At 46.0% G+C, this 16760-nt stretch overlaps 1 protein-coding gene across 1 annotated transcript in view; it reads left to right on the top strand.

Annotated features, from left to right (window-relative positions):
* Positions 1-1073: 1073 nt before the first annotated feature.
* RIMS4 (regulating synaptic membrane exocytosis 4) overlaps positions 1074-16760 on the top strand; it is a 54775-nt gene continuing 39088 nt past the window's right edge. The window contains exon 1 of the mRNA XM_014888989.2: positions 1074-1229. Coding sequence (XP_014744475.1) covers positions 1133-1229 — 97 coding nt within the window. The 5' untranslated portion in view covers positions 1074-1132. The remainder of the gene's footprint in view (positions 1230-16760) is intronic.

Genomic DNA, 16760 nt, shown 5'->3' with positions numbered 1-16760 from the left:
AATTCTCCATAAAGCTTGTTGGAAAAAAAAAATGAGACTTGGAGAAGGATCTCAAATTCGCTCATTTCACAGAGCACAGCAGCTTCTGTCCCATGGTGTGCTGCAGAAAAAGCTTAATGCTGAGCCACAACAGGCACCAGCCATCCTGTTTAATGTAACACACCAAGGAAAAACTCCCAGTTTATGTGCTTTCTGCCCGGGAGCTTGTATACCTCCAAACAGTGGCTTTTATATTTTGGGGAGGGATTTTTTTGTGTATGTAAAGAAAGGTACGTGGGAGAATGCTGGGAGCTGGGGTTCTCCCCCATTCACACCAGTATCACTTATAACCCCTCTATTTTGGAAGAAAGCTTCAAGGTTCTGCTCCTGAAAGCTTCAAGGCTGTCTTCTGATCTCAGTGAGATCAAAGCCAGGACCACGCTCTTCCTCCTGCATCTCTTATTCTGTCTATTTCGCTTTCTCACATCAATTCACAAGCAAACCTACACCTGCTTTATCTCTGTGCTGGGGATGCAAAGGATCTTTCCGGCCTGGAGAAGGCAAGAACAGAACCGGGGATCCCCAAACCGGACTCGGGGCAGAGGGGAAGGCAAGAATAGAACCGGGGGTCCCAAGGCCGGGCTTGGGGAAGGCAGAGAAGGCGATTACAGAACCGGGGATCCCAAGGCCGGGTTCGGGGCAGGGAGGGGAAGGCGAGACCAGAAGCGCGGGTCCCGAGGCCGGGCTTGGGGAAGGCAGAGAAGGCGAGACCAGAAGCGCGGGTCCCGAGGCCGGGCTCGGGGCAGGGGCTGAGAGCTGCTGGCGGTGCCGGGGCCGCTCCCGGGCCCGTCCCACCCCCGGGCCGCGATTGGCGGCGCTGAGGCGGCGGGGCGGGGGCGGGCGGCGCGCAGGGCCGGGCGGCAGCAGCAGGTGGCTGCGCTCCGCTCCGCGCCGCTCCGCGCTCCCCTGCGCCTCTCCTGCCTCTCCTGCTTCTCCTGCCTCTCCTCTCCGCTCCCCGCCGCCTCAGCGCGGCCCCGCCGCCGCCAAGACGCCGCGGGCCGTGCTCCGAGTGAAGAATGGGGCGGCCAAGCTCGCCAAGCCGCCCGCGGCCGCGGGCGAGACCCCCGGCGGCGCCCCCGGACCCGGGCTCTTCATGGAGCGCTCGCAGAGCCGCCTCAGCCTCTCCGCCTCCTTCGAGGCCCTGGCCATCTACTTCCCCTGCATGAACAGCTTCGACGAGGAGGACGCGGGTACGGGGCCCGGGCTGGGAGCGCTCGGGGGCGGCGGTGCCCAGGGCTGCGTGTCCGCCCGCCGTGGGCGATGCGGGCAGCCGAGGGTGTGTGTGCGGCTGCCGGGTGGGTGTGCGGCTGCCAGCGCTATCCCCGACCCCGCCGAGGGCCGCCGGTTCATCCCGGGGGGTGTGCGGGGCGTGCTGGGGACTGCTGGCCAAGGGATGCGTGTGCCCGTGGAGGTTAAAGCTGGGAGTCTGTTCCAGCGGCGGAGCACGCTCCGGCTGCTAATCGATGGGAAACACGGGTTATTTGCAAATGGAGCGGCTCACGCTCCATCCTCCTGTGTGTGAATGAAGGGCAGCGCTCAGGGAGAAGGCGTCCGTTCTGCCGGGTGGTGTGTCCACTCTGATTTATACACCATCAGCTCTCGGGCCGATTGGTCCTAGGGCTTGTTAGCTCCGTACACCGTGCTGCCTTTGGAGAGGGGAATAAAGGGATTCGGTTTAAATGAGGGCAGCTAAATCCCAAAACAAAAGCCTCGCAGAATGGATTCAGTGATTTTTTTGCCGACATCAGAAAGATCTTTCTGGCCTCAGACTGTTGCCGGTAGTCATAAAATGAGACCAGGCTTAAAGAAGAGGGGCACTGGCAGGGAAAAGCAGGGAAGGCATTGGGTTGAACGGGAGAGGAAGGGTGGTGGGTGCTGGAGAAGGTGCTGGGAGTAGAGGGCAGCACAGCCGCTGCATGGGTAGGGAGGATGGAGAGAGGTCAGAGAGCACTCTGTCCATTCCCGATGGCTCCCTGGTAAATGAGGGGTGTTTTTCCCAGTGCACACTGTATCAGAGACTGAACCTGTAAGTGAATCTTGAGAGTGGCAAATAATAAAAGTTGGTAACTACGGCGTATTTTAACACCGACTGTCATGGTTGCATCCCTCAAAATGCCGGCATGCTCCTTTGTCTAGTGGCTCATCCCAAGATGTGCAGATGCCAGCAGGAATACATCAGCCCGCCAGCTGCTACACCTGTAACGATGTTGTTTTTAAAGGAGTTGACGTAAGAATCAATTCATCATCTGTGTGATTAACCTAGACTTGTCATCAGCATCATGCAGGGGTGGCAGGCAGAGCATTGTCTCCTCTAACAGATGTAGCTTTTAAAATTTTTGTCTAAAAATTTTGCTGATGGTTTATTTGCACTTCAGATTTGGTTTGAATGCTGAGGAGCATACAAGACAATAATGGGAGCTTTGGGAAGTCTCAGCGCTGTTGCTTCAGGAATGATTGATAGTGAAGCATGCTCAAGTATGAGAAATCAACACAATGCCTGGGACAGCATTTCATTCCCTGGTGTCCAACCCCTCCTGCTCTGAGCAAGGTGATAGTTTAGGTGAATGCTTCCTCTTCCACCACTTAAAAAAAAAAAAAAGCTTTTGCGCTGAATTGTATTTATTCACACTTAGTGAATGTTCATGCATGAATGTTAATAAGCTGCTTTGCATACAACACAAGTACTTGTCTCTGAATTAAATAAATCTACAATTAAGACCTCATTCTCCAGCAGCTTAAGAGCAGATCTTGCCTGTGTGAGTTGTCTCGTTAGTGAAGCTGCTCAGGGTGGATTCGGTGCGATGGGGATGTTGCAGTGTTGCTCCTGTATTTCATGCCTGTGAGTGTGTGTTCAGACACGTATGAGCAACCAGTCAGGAAGAACGTGTGCTGCTTTCTATTTTTGGTGTTAAAACTACAAGTGTATAATTTTCTCAAGCAAATAGATGACATGAAAGAGAAATTATAAGAGAAATGCTGAAATTGTGCCAGATAAGATTTTATATTATTAATACCCATGCACGCTTCTGAAATTGTGAGAGATTCTGACCAGTTTGGGTTGCAGCATGATTTCTGTCAAAAAAATAGATCTCGATAGCTCATTCAGGGAGATGAATACTGCACTTGGCAAGATGTTCTCCATAGGAGGTGGCAGAAAAAAAATGAAATTGATCCCAGGGGCATTGACAAAATAAACAATCCTATTTCAAACAGACACATCATCCATTTTGTCTGAAGCTGAGAACCACATCTTTAAGTGAATAGCCATCCTACAGAAAAAGGAGAAGAGCTGATAAATGGCCAAGCTTTAAAGGAAATTTGATGTCTTTCTCTGAAAGAGAAAAACAGCCTAATGATCGCTTAAATCTGCAAACAAGAAAAATTCTTGAGGTGTTTCATTTAAGTTACTATGGGTGGGTTATTTCAAAGGAGTCTAAAAGGAAATTTACAGATGTGCTGAGAGCCCTGGCCATGCTGGGCAGTGGTAGCAATACCTCTGGTTTGCAATGGTTCACCCTTTTAGTCTGGAGAGATGACTCTGCTTTTTAAAAATACAGAATATACTTATACGATATTTCCTTTTCTGCCATGGCTCTTTTGTTCTTCTTTGCTGCCTACCTTGTGCACATAAGGTGAGAAGACTCTCCTCATCTTCCACAATTCCTTTTCCTGGTACACCTGCAGTGTGTCTGGCCAGAGTTCTGGGCAGTGAACTGGGTGGAGATGATCTCTTGGTGTGCAGGAGCAGGCAGCCAGTGGAGGCAGGAAAGCAACAGGGCTTGGACAAGAGACAGGATCACATTTGAGTGATTCCAGAGCATGAGGGTGATGGAGTTTCAGTTATGTCGTGTCCGTGTGTCTCTCCAGGGAGGTGGATGTGGACTTCAGTGTTCTAATGCCCTTTTCATTCCTCAGCTGTGTCTACAAAGAAGATGCTCTGAGCAAATGTGAAGCTTTTTTCACCAGGAAGTTGCAGTGGGGCTTTGAAATAGCCAAAATGCACTCAGCAATTCAAGGACTCAGGTTTTATAACTCTTTTGATCTCAGCATGATAATGTTTCTGGCCTTCCTGCTGGCTGAGTGCCACTGTCTTTGCTCCACTGAGGTCCCCAGCAATGTCACTGTAGTTTAAGGATTTTTAAAGTGCAGTTATTATCAGAATAATTGTTGGTTTAACTTATGCAAATGTCTATCCTACATTTCAGTTATGGAGTAGTAGAGTAAGAAGAGGTATAAGTCAGTCATGTACTCTTTGTGGGCACATTTGTAGAATGCCTGTTTCTAACACAAATCGTGTGAACACAAATCTTAGCTGTTCTGAGGATGTGCCATACGCTTGGTCTTGGCTGGAATCAGCCATTTGGAAAGCTGATATTCCTGTGGGAACATGTCAGAAGGAACCAAACTGCTGAGGACTGAACTGCCAAGAGGCAAGTGTGTGTGGGTTAATAGCAGGATCCATGATGACTGTGGGCACCTGCCTTGTAGGCAGCTTGTGGTGCACCTGGGTGCAACTCATAAGTAAAACTGAGGGAATGGGGTGTGTGAAATCCCCCTTTGACTGATGGTGGCCTTAGCACAGCCCTCTGCAGTTCAGGGTGAAGGTTATCCTTAAGGTTAGTGGTATGGAGGAGACCCATCTTGCTCCTTGTGTGGAGCATGAAGTTTGGAAACCTGGCTAAATCAGAACAGAAATGAAGGATTTTGTAGAGAGTGACAACAACTGACTTAGAGCTACACATGCAGAGCAAGCAAGCTTTGAGCAGGAGAGAGAAGGTGGTTTGAGTAGCTGGGACAGTTGATGTAGCAGTGGTGAACCCACTGGGAGTTGGGAAGTCAGAAGCAATGCTCAGCTCTGGAGGGGTGAGAGCTTCCATCCGTGTACTACAGAGGACAAGAACTACACCTAAGGAAAGACAGGTAGGGAAATGTGAAAAACACTGGAAGGGATGGGGTTTGCTTTCTTGTGCCTAAACTGCAGGACCCAGCAGCACTTCTCATGTCTGGCTGTGTGCTCCATCTGTGCTGTGGCCCGAGTGGGTGAGACACTGCAGTGCACCAGCTCCTTTCATCCTACATCCTGGTTTTCTTGGGAAGGACACCTGCTTGCACTGGCAGAAGGCATCTGAAGCAGGGGATGCAGATTTAGATGTGTGGAATTTTAGCAGTGGGTCACACTGCAAATACAGCTACCCTGGAATCCAGATCTAGCTTAAACATCTGCACAAGGTTCCTTACACGCCCAAGTGTGAAGAGCAGGGCTGCTCTGGTCAGGAAGCAGGGAAAGGTGCAGAGCAGCTGTGAGGGACTTGTAAGTGTCCCTTCCCTGGTCAGGACCTCAGCACAGGGACTGTCCAGCTTGGCAGACCCCTGTCCTGGCTGCCAGGCAAGAGAATCAAATCATGTCTCAGCCAGCTGGAACCAAGTGTCTGCCAGAGAGAAAATGGTTTCCAAAGTCAAAATGTCTCCTAGATACTGACAGTAAGCCTTCCTCGTGTCAGCTGCTCATTCAGAAAAGACTTGAATTAGAGATAAAATTCGGCCCAAAAAAGCAGGCTGCTGCTTTCACACGTTATAAAGTACTGGCAGAGGCACTGTGTTACGATCAATTACTTTGAAGAGAAGTATATGAAATACTAATTTAATGGATTGATAAAAAACATTTAAACTATTGGGGTGTAAGAAGGGGCTGAGAACATTTAAGTTAGTTTAGAATATTCTTTTGTTTGGGTTTTATCTATTGAACTTCCTCATAATTTTAAACATTGACCTTCTCTATAATTTCAAACATTAAAGCGTTACAAAGCTATTAAATAGAGAGAGCCCCTATGTGTGTTTTCACGTTGCCATGGATATTTCTCAGTTGCAGCACTGTATTGGGGTACATATGGTTTAAAAGAAAATAATGATTCAAGACTTAACTAGTCCGTTTTTACATTTTTTCTTAAATATAGCCCAAGTGCGTTAAGTCCTTTTCGTGCTTACTTGGGTTTTGCTTCATCCAAAGTTAATTTTTGGAGCTCTGCAAGCCTCTAACCAGTTTTGTTAGTTGTTTGTAAGGTAGGTAACCATGCTCATATGGCACACCTACAGGGAACAGGGGAAATTATTCGTCCATCTGGAATGTTAGCTATTTTTCAAATAAATCTTTTATAAATGAAAGGATAGTTTATCCCTATAAGCCTGGAAAGATAGAGCCCCTAGAGCTCACCTGGCCATGCATTACCCCAGGGGTGCCAGCTCTCTTGGCTGGTGCAGGAGGCAGCAAAATCCTGGGCTTTTCCCTCTTCTTGCACAGTAAAGAGAGTATCTTTGGCTGTAGGTTATCCTAGTGATTGTAAGAAATGCCTCTCTCCCTGCTGGTCCCATTCTAGCTCTAGGTAAATGTGTTTGTTTCCTAAATGGATTAAGTTGAAATGAAAAATGAGAGTAATTCTGGAAGAGCTGCTGTCAAATCAGTCTTCCATCAGAGGAAAGTGTATGAAAGGGACGGCGCTGTGGATAAGACCTGCAGAGGCTGGTGATCCCAGACCCGGTTATGAGTTAATCCAGATCCTAAATACAGGAACTGATTCTTACACCATGAATGTACCTGAACAATCCTTGCTGTCCCTTCCCTGCCCTGTGCACTGGAGGCCTGCCCTGCTGCACGTGTGATCAGAGGACTGCAGTCACAGACAACAGGTTTTGTCTTCAGTGGCCATGGGAGACTGGAGCAGAGCAGGAGCCCTGAGAATGAGTCAGCACTAGGAGCAAGGGATTTGAAACCTTGTCCTTGTTTGTGTTGCTCTCGGTGTTGTGGCTGCACGTGAGAGCCGTGGTCCTGGGCCAGGTTCATGCTGTGCCTGTAGAAAGGCAAAGCAAAATGTCAGCGTCAGTCCCGGGGCGCTCGTGGTCCGTGGCACAACCCAGCAGATGGGGACGGGGGGACAGATGGGCGAGCACAGGGAAGGGTGACGTGGCATCGACCGAGGCTCAGCGTGCCAGGCTGCCTTCCCAGGCCACCAGCTGTTCCCACTGCTGTCTCCCATGGGGCATCCTGCAGAGTCCTCCAGCACGCCCCAGCCTGGAGCATCCACCTGTGCCGTGCTCAGAATTGTTCTAAACGCTGGTGTAAGGTGAGAGGTAGCTGCTAGCCCAGGGGTCCCAAGCACTGTGTCACAGAGTGTTGTGTGGAAGTTTCCTTGGTGGTCGTCTGGGTGTGGGATATAGGGCACAGGGATGTGGCTCTGTGCTGTCCCCTCAGCTTTTGCAGCCATGGAGAGCACAGCGTTGTGTCTCTTTCCCTCAAAGGTGGCCTGATGTATGTTACAGGTATTCAGAGGGTGATGCTGAGTTCCAGCTGTGTGTGCAGTTGTTGTTGGGGGTGGGTTATAAGTGATCCCTGCCAGCCATAGGAAAAGGATATCACTTTCTCTTATTCTGCTGTCAACTGGTTTCTGAGTAGAAGAATCTGTCCCTGGAAAGCTTTCTATCGAGGAGACACTGTTTTTTTACTGCTTCTATTTCATGTGCAGTTAATTCTAATGCAACATTTATTAATTCAAAAGCACTCTGTTCTCCAGGCAAAAAAAATTATCTTTGCTCTGTCAGATTCTTGCATCAGGACAAGTTGTGAAACGCTGTAACTACTTTGCTTCAACATTTCCGTTTGACAGAATGTGTGGATCTGCTTTGTGTAGGGAAGAATTAAGTTTGATTGGAGTAGTTGTTTTGAGGAATAATTTATCTATGCAATTGTTTTCTGAAGCACTATTTGCTTATATTTGAATGCCTTCAGTTAGATTAGAAATGTGAACAATTTAATTTAGGAAATGGTTTGTAAGTCATTGATGGTTTTGGTGGGGCAGTGAGACCTGACTCACTCAAGACTCTCAGCCCTGCCGTCTCCTCCTCTCTCCTACAGACATCTGTTGAGAAGCACCATTAGCATATTTGAATAAGGCTTTCTGCTCCTCTGTGGAAGTGTTCAACACATTTTGAATATCCCATCTATCCAAATGATGTTCCCTTGGCATTTGGTTTTATTTTCTGGGAGGATGCTATACTGTATGGCAACATATGTCATGATTGGGGTTCTGCAACACAGTGATCCAGCAGTTGTGCCATTGCTTCAGTCATCTGCTGATGACACACAAATTAGGCACTCTGCTTTCCATCAAACCATGCTTGCCTTGAAATCTGCATTTAAGTTATATCTTTGGCTTTGCTTTTGCAAAGCAGCACACTTGTAAAGGCTGAGTAGGCCTGATACAGCCTTACCACACAGGGGTGCAGCAAGCCCTGTAGCCCTACCTTTTAGTCAAATCCAGCCACAGTTAAATCACTGAGATGGATAATATCAATTCCACCTTCATACCATCAGGGTGTTATATCAGCTTTGTCCAAAACACAAAGCACTCATACAGCCTTGCAGAAACCAGCCTAAAATGTTTGAGTGCTTAACAATTTGGAGAGTACACTGTGTACAGAGGTAAATAACACATTTTTCTCAAAACTGTTTTATGGCTAAGAGGAACTTAAGCTATTGTCTGTGTCCTTATTCTTGCAAATGTGGAGGTAGAGGGGTCACTTGTACCTGTTCCCCAAGTAACTAATCTATTCCTAATCAGAAGGATAATTCACCCTAAAATTTAGCTTAAATCTGAATGGAAATAGTGGATTGCTGTCACATTGCTCCCAGCATCATGGGAAGCAATTGATTGCTGCTCTCTTCAAAGCAACTCTTCACATCGCAGAGCTGTTCCTTCTTGTGCTGATAATTCCCAGCCAGGAAATGACCATAACGACAGCCATTGCTGCCTGGCATCCCTCTCCCTCCTTTTGCTGTTTGGACCAAAGAAACCTGATGGATGGTTTTGTTTTCGTTGGGTGTTTTGGTTTTGATTGGTTTTTTTTGTTTGTTTATTTTTTGCATAAAGCAGTTTTCCAAGTGTCCTGTTGGCCTTCCTCCTGGACTTGGGATTGTGCAGGAGGAGCAGTGTGGACAGTGCCCTGGTTGCTGTGTGGTCCCTTGCAGTGAGGAGTATCTGTTTCCCACACTTTGTATGCAGTATTCCTGTAAATATACACTCTTGCTCCTGGCTAACATTCAGGGTATGATCCATGCTGTTTTCCAGATCATTCTCAGCATGAGTGCTGTTGGCTACTCATTCCTTTTCTGGCATTTGTATGTTAATTTTTTCAGAGCTCTGAAATTACTGGTTTTTTACATATGCCTTTAGTGATTTTCTTAGTGTTCATTTGGAGGGTTGAGCTATTTTATCCCATAAGTATTCGTCTGTTGTTTAGTGAGACCTGTGCTTATTTTTGTGGGACTGGGAGGTGGGGTAAATGTCTGTGGTAAGATGCCTTATCCCCTGGACTCCAGGAGTATAGCAGTGTTTGTGGATGACTTTGGGAGGAGATGCTCTGTAACTGAGGATCCACGGGCAAAGTGCAGCATCCTTGAAAACCTTTGCTTTCAGTGCATCCAGAGTGGCCTGTTTTGTCAGGCAATTTCTCATTGCTTCATTCTGTCATGCTCAGGTCAAGGTGTCACTCACAGTTAGCAGCTGGAATGAGATTAATAGTGGTTCTTATTGTGCTCAACACTGGTGACATCTGATTTAAGAGGCTGTGGTCTCTCTGCCCAAGGAGCACATACATGGCTGTGCCCCTCTCTGGAGCTCGCCATGCTCTGAGGAGCAGCAGCTCAGACTTGCAGAAGGACCCACCTTAGCAAGGAAGCAGCAGTGTCACCAAGGGACAGCAGTGTGGGGACAGGCTGCCCCTCACTCAGCTCCCTGGGTAATATGGATGAGGCTGACATTTCCCAGTGGTGACAGTTTCCCAGTGCTGTGGGATTTTTGCCAGCTGCCCACCAGCAGTATGCATATTTACAGTTAGCAGGGGATGTATCCTGCCACGTGGATGGAAAACATGTTAATTGTGTTGCAGCCAAGATGTCTAAGAAGATTAAGATTTTTTTTTTTTCCCCTGTTGTAAATCCAGCTCCTTGTTTAGCACTTCTCAGCATCCTGGGAGGATTGTGTGGGTGGGTTGTTGGGTGTTTTTGGGTTTTTACCTTTCTTTTCTTGTATTTTATGCATGTCATCACAGCTCTAGCGAAAAGTTAGGAAACCTTCACTCCAGATTTTAAGGTGGTGCTTTATATCCATATTTGTGTTTAAATCAGATTGTCAGAAGAAAAAAAAAGAGAAGGCTTTTCCATTCTAATGCCTGTTGGATTTGCAGCTGCTGTAGTTGATTAATTCCTGAAAGTATAATGATAACTCAGACCCAGTAACTTTCCCTGTCCCTTACATTCAGGTCGTGCTGCTGTCCCTCTGGCTGAAGCCCTGCTGCCTCCTGCCATGAGTCCTCACCAGTAGCCTGTGGGATTATAGCAACTGCTCTGCACCACTTCTGCAGAGCCCTTCCATCTTTATAGCAATTTGAATTCAATTCACAATAAGGGTAGGCACTGCTACAGACCAACTTTTAAAGCTTGTCAGTGTTCTGCTTTCCCCCAGATCCCCCTAAACCAGAAGGAATTTCTGTCACAACCCACTGTTGCAATGTTCAGTGGTGAATTTGGTATGTTTGCCAAAAACCCTGTACTGTGGAGTATGTGATCCACAAAGGCATTTTTGTGTGGGTTGATCCCCACACATCTGCCTTTGTGGATCACAGAGTCCGCAGTACCTCCCCTCCAGATGCAGGATTTTTGTTTTAATGTAAGTAAAGAGGAAAGGTACATTATCTAATGTACCTTGAGATAAGAACAAGCATTTTGCCATGGGCATAGTTTCTACAAGAGTCAGTGCTTGTTTTAAATATTAAATATACAAAGTTGGGCTTTTTCAAAAATGCTGGTGAGTTTTGGTCTCTGGTATTCGTTGAAAGTGAATGGGATTTGGGGCTGTGTCTGCTTTTGGCAGTTTAGAAAATCACCCCACAGCTCTGCAAGAGTGGGGCTGAGGCTGCTGCTCTGATTGTGCCACGCCAGCTGGAGCAGAGGAGCAGACCCTGCCTGGGATTGTGCAGTTCAGGGGAGTGGATGGGGGAACAGTGGAAACGCTGGCGTGGAAAGCAGGGCAGGCAGTGCCCAAAGTGGGCGTGCGGGCCAGCGCTCAGCCTGGCAGCCCATGCCTGTTAAATCAGGGTGATTTATGGAGCAGTTTCTGTTAAAAGCTTCCTCGTGCACTTTAGGAAGCGGAGCTGCCAGATTGGTCAAACTCCAATGCCCAGACAGTTTGAATTGGCTGCCGGCTGCAGTAACAAGCGTGGCAAAACTCGAACAGCCGTTTCCTCCTGGCTTTGCAGGCTGCCACATCGGTGCTGCTGCTCACAAAACAGACAGTGTCAAAATGTTACGTGCTATGAGGACATTGCCATGGCAACGTTAGCATCCCATGACACCCGTTCTCGTACTGCGCTGTCAGCGCATGCTGTCGCCGATGTACTTTGCTCCTCCATCTGGGGCCTTGAGGAGTGCTGTGGTATGGGATCATATGGATTTCTTCAGTTATGGGGCTGAGGGTGGAAGAGATGCTCTCACTGGGCTTTTTGGGTGTCTTAAGTAAGGCAATGATTCCTTCTTTTAGCATAGCAACACTGTCATGATCATGATTGGGCTCAAAAGCACCTGGGTTTGTGTTCTGCTGCACTGATGGAGAGATGAGCTTTCTCTCCATCAGGTTATTGCTGCAGTAGCTGTACCTGGCCTCAGAGGTATCCTGATGCTATGCCTGTCAGGCAGCTCTGAGATGACTCAGTTTGGAAAGGCACTCTGGTCTTGTTTTGGGACCAGTCCTTTCAGCCCAGAGAAGCCTGTTGCTGATGTCCATCTGCAGCCTGCAGTGCTCTGCTCCCTCCTCTCCTTCCTTAGCAGGAGCCATCAGCTGCCCTGGGCACAGCTGGTTTTCAACAGCTGCCTCACACCTTTGGGTGGAGTTTCCTCCATGGCTGCCTGGACATTTCATCATGTCTTGATCAATGTTTTGGGCCTGCCTAAAAATATCTCAGTTTTAACTGCTACCTCTGTGTCCTGCCAGGATTTTCAGTATTCCTCAAGGTTTATTTTCCCCTTGTCTTCCTATATTTCTGTATTTCCGCCAGGTAATGTATTCCAAATTTAGTATCATGGTTTTTTTTCACACATGTTTATTGGCTCTTTTCCCTTGACATAGGGAAAGCTGTTCTCAATATTAGCTAGAGCCTTGGCAAGAAATAACAAAGGTGGAGATGCTTCCTGTATGGCAGCCTGTGGACCTTCCACCAGTGCACATTTCTCACTTCTGCTTGGTATTTTGTTAGGGCAGGAGAGAGATCTGGGATTAGTTACTGTGCACGTGAAGGTTCTGCAAATGGCAAGGGCAAAGAGATGTTTAACTAAGGATTTGCCTATCTAGTGTGTACAGGCTGTGGATGTGCAATTCAGGGTATGTGGGTACACAACAAAGCTGCTTTTCACACAGTGGTGCTACGGCATAAATGAATCATACATGATAAAACCCAGAGCTTGTAATCTTCACATCTGGTCTAAAGGGTCTGAGAGGGTAAATGTGAGGTTTGAGAAAATACCTGTTGAGGCTAGGGGAAGGAGCAGAACTCGATTTTTCAATCATACCTGTTTGTCTGGGCCCACTTCTGAACTGTTTCACAACAATAATTCTCAGCTCTCCCATCTTGCCCAGTCCTCTGCTTTGAGCTGTGCCAGAGTCCCAAGTTAATCATTCTATAAACTTGTTTTTCATCTGTTTCCACTGAATTCCTGGCATCTTCCTAGTAACAGGAGCAGGTCTGTTATTGTGACCTGGCTGCTCAGTCTCTGCAGAAACGCTTTTACTGCTCCTGCACAGGAGACGCTGCTATGTCCTAAACTCAGTTTTTCCCAAGACCCAATCCAAGCCAAGTGCCTCTAAACGTGGCATCGTGTGGGCCCTATTTCAATATTTTTCTATTTCTGTCTCAGCACTGCCTGGCTTACCTACTAAAACACTCTATGAAATATTGCATGGTTGGTTGAAGCAAAATCTGGCTTGTTGCTCTAGGAGTAATACCAGGCAAATTATCTACAGTCCATTTTATTTGGTGAATTCAGCTGTTTTCACAGCCTGTTCACTGCAGCTGTCTGCTGCAGAAAGGCAGCAAGCTTGTTGGACAGAGTGACTGTAAAAATCAGGAAATCTTATTTCAGGCCATAATTTTGTTTAATTTCCTGGAATCTAGAAAGCTGTATATTTTAAAAAACATTTTTGCTCTGGAGCTCTAAGGCTGCGTTTCCAAACACTACCCATACAAGGTACTACCTGCCTGAAAAATGTTGGCGAGGAGCTTGAATCTGAAGCAGGGACAACAGGATGGTCTGAAAATGTTTCACTGAGCAAAATATTAATAACTTCACAGGCTTATTTTGTTAAGAATGTGCTTTTATATACAAGCTGACCGAGACAGGAGTGTTCTGTGAATTTCAGTTATGCAGATTAAAGCAGCATTTGGCATCTGATACTCAGTTAATACTCAGTTAATGGTTTGAAAACTGGATTTTGCCAGCTTTAATACTAAACTACTATGTCAGGAAAGATTATCAGCCTTTTATTTCAGTTTATAAGGAGAAAAAAAAAAAGCTTGACATCTTGATACGAGTCCATCTTGAAGGGTTTAGACATCATATAAGATTTGGTGACCTGTTCTTTTAACCTCTTATAGTCATCAGATTTGAGAGGAAATTGCAGTCAAAAGTGAACATTTTAAAACCTGCTGATCTGAGTGGTCTAACAGTCAACCTGATTTTCCTCTTGACATTCCTCTATTTAGTTCTTCAGACCTGCGGGTGTTCAGTCCACTAAGGTTGCAGTGCAGAAAGGGGGAAAAGAGCTGTGGAACTAGGACAGACTTGGAGTATATTTAACAATGTTCTATTTCGATGTGACAACAGCTATCGAACACCTACAAGATTGCAAACTGTGATTCACTCAGAAGCTGATATAACTGATGTCACGTTGTATTAATAGCTACAGAATTGTAACTGCTTTTAGCAGTGAGATTCATTAACAGCCTCTACAAACACTCTTGACAATCAGTTGAAAACCTGAAAATATTAGGTGTATATAAAAATGGATTATGCCATAAAGGAACCTCCCTGTGCTGCCAAATGTGTTTACAGCAAGTTCTTGAGAGTGTTATGCATAATGATTCCTCTTCATCACTTTCAGTAGGTCTTAGTGATAGCAAAAGGTGTTTGAGGACTGATCCACACTGTAAATTAATTAGGAGCTGCTGATCTAATGGGGTTGCATGATGTGAGTGTATTTGGGGATTATGGTGTGCATGGCATTTTTCTTGGCACGTGGAAGCTGCACAACCTTCCTTCATAGTGCTGATGATGTCTTGGAAGGTATTTGTTCCTTCACCTGTTTTAGCTGCACATTTTGGCTTCAATGGGTGTGGCAAACCATGCCGAGACAGAACTCTTCAAGGGGTACCAAGTGCAGGGAGTTCTGCTCCCCTCTGAGCCGTGCACACTTTCCTTGGTGTGGGCTGATAGCCATGTCTGAGGAGATGGGTGTGGAAGAGAAGGGAGTGTTCAGTTCTTCCTATCCTTGAAGATACTGAATTGGTAGCTAACAATGATGGCATATAATGGTCCCCTCCAGCCTCTGTTAGCTCTCCTCTGGGCTGAATGAACTGGTTACTCCTCCAGACTCTTTGTAAACTCTTCTCTTCATTGCACACATGTGGTTTTAAGGTTTGCATCCCCAGTATGACAGATCATGACATGGTTGTAGAAGCGAAATGAAGACTGAGATTCAGGGGAGGAAGTGTTCAGGGTGACATTTGCTCCGTGTCAAGTTGTGTAGTCAGGCTTGTCACTGGAAGTGAAGGTGTGGACATGTAAAGCTGGGCTGACATTTCAAAGTTCTGCATATTTCTGACAGTTGTTCCATCACGGTTGGTCACCTACTTCCCTCAGTTCCATCTTTCTCATATATATCACAGTATCTCTTCTCTTCCTTTTAGCCATGAATAATTCTCTTATCTTGAAATTTTCAGGTGATGTCTGCTGTGTCTCATTCATCTGTCACAGGTTTTGGCATCTCTCATTTGGATGTGATCTTACTTTTGGTGGTCTGTGACTCTCAGTCTGTCATGTGCAGACTTCTGGAGATGGAGTCTTCTGAGACTGATAGCACGGGTTGGCTCAGACACAGCAGAATTGAAAATAACAGTCCTTTGAAAACAGTACTGTCTGCCCAGGAAGCAAAAGTCCATATTTGAGAAGATGGAAACCCTAGGCCTTTTTTTCTCTTTTTCATTATTCTTTTTTTACAAGGTTGGAAATCTTGGTTTTGAGTATATCGTTAAATGGTCATTTGCCCTTCCTCCCTAGAGTTACAGGCAGCTGTCCAGATAATTAAGTACAATTGATCATCTTCCAGTAACACTGTTTATATTTTAAATATCTCAATAGCAAATGATTCATTGGGCACATAACAGAGCAAGTGATCAAACCATGTCTGGCTCAACATGTCTGTTGAAACAGCCTATGACAGTTAAGGAGTGTAATTAGCAAGACACATAGAATGGGATTGAGAAAAGATGTGAAAATAAGCAGAAGGATTTGAAAAGGATTAAGAGACCAAATGACAAACCAGTAGTTAAATGGTGCATGATTAATGACTAGAAGTAAAAGGTTGACTAAATATTGTGACTCTATAATGGCTGCCCCAAAGTAATAGAAAAATACTCTGTTCAAAAGAATCCAGACCTAGATTTATATTGACACGTATGCTGACTCTGGATTTAGACCTGTTTCTTAAACTTGGTTTTGGTGAGCATCCCTTGAGGTACTTTAGTGGTTGACTTGATGACCTGAAATTCCTCTTCCATCTTTAATATTGACGATCAGCATCAAGATATCACCACCCTGCTGAATGGTGAATCCTCTTCTGAACTGTGGTACAGGTGGACTGGACTGGCAGTTTGCAGTGTTTCAGTAAAGCTGTTCTGAGAAAAATCAGGCTCCGTGTTCAGTAACTCCCAGTTTACAGAGTTTAGCTTTGTCTCTGAGCACTAAGTTTGCTTTGATTTCAATAATTCATCTCCTTCCAACTGCTTTATTGTCATTTGATTTATTAATGAGTTGGCTCGGGCACTGTCCTAGTGCTTTCTCACAGCTAGGTGAAACCAAGCTTTGTGCTAAGCACAGATTGTGTGAAAAACACCATTTCCCTGGAGCTGGCCCCTGAGGAGCAGCATGGTTAGACTGGATGTGCAAGAGCTGGAACTCCCAAACTATAACCTTGTTACCAGTATCCCTTCCCAACACTCATTCTCTCTTGTTGTAGAAGAACTTCAGATCATGCTTTATTTTTTCTAGGAGTCGATTGTGGTGGTTAATTAGATAATATTTGTAGAGCAGTGTACAAAACCTGCCAAGGGTCACTGTCCTCACTGGTGTTATTAGAGCTGGAGCAAGACTGCCAGAAGGTATTGATTGCTTGGTAAAAATAAACCCTTCAAACTTCTTTGGGTTTTACTCATTGCTGCTTTTTATCTCAGCATCCTGCAAACATTTCAGAGGGTGGATTTGTTTGCCAGAAAATCAAAACAAAATGTTGACGACTACTGGTGCCAATTTGTAGCCTCCCATGTGGGCGACATCAGAGAAATTTGTGCAGTGCTCTGGAAAATCTTTCGAGGCTTTGAATCCCCTTGGATCCTGGAACTGTTTG

This window comes from Sturnus vulgaris, chromosome 17, assembly GCF_052056855.1.
Source record: "Sturnus vulgaris isolate bStuVul1 chromosome 17, bStuVul1.hap1, whole genome shotgun sequence".
In the NCBI taxonomy this organism is placed as follows: Eukaryota; Metazoa; Chordata; class Aves; order Passeriformes; family Sturnidae; genus Sturnus; species Sturnus vulgaris.
The sequence above is the reverse complement of the archived record's forward strand: the minus strand, read 5'-3'. Positions and strand labels throughout refer to the sequence as shown.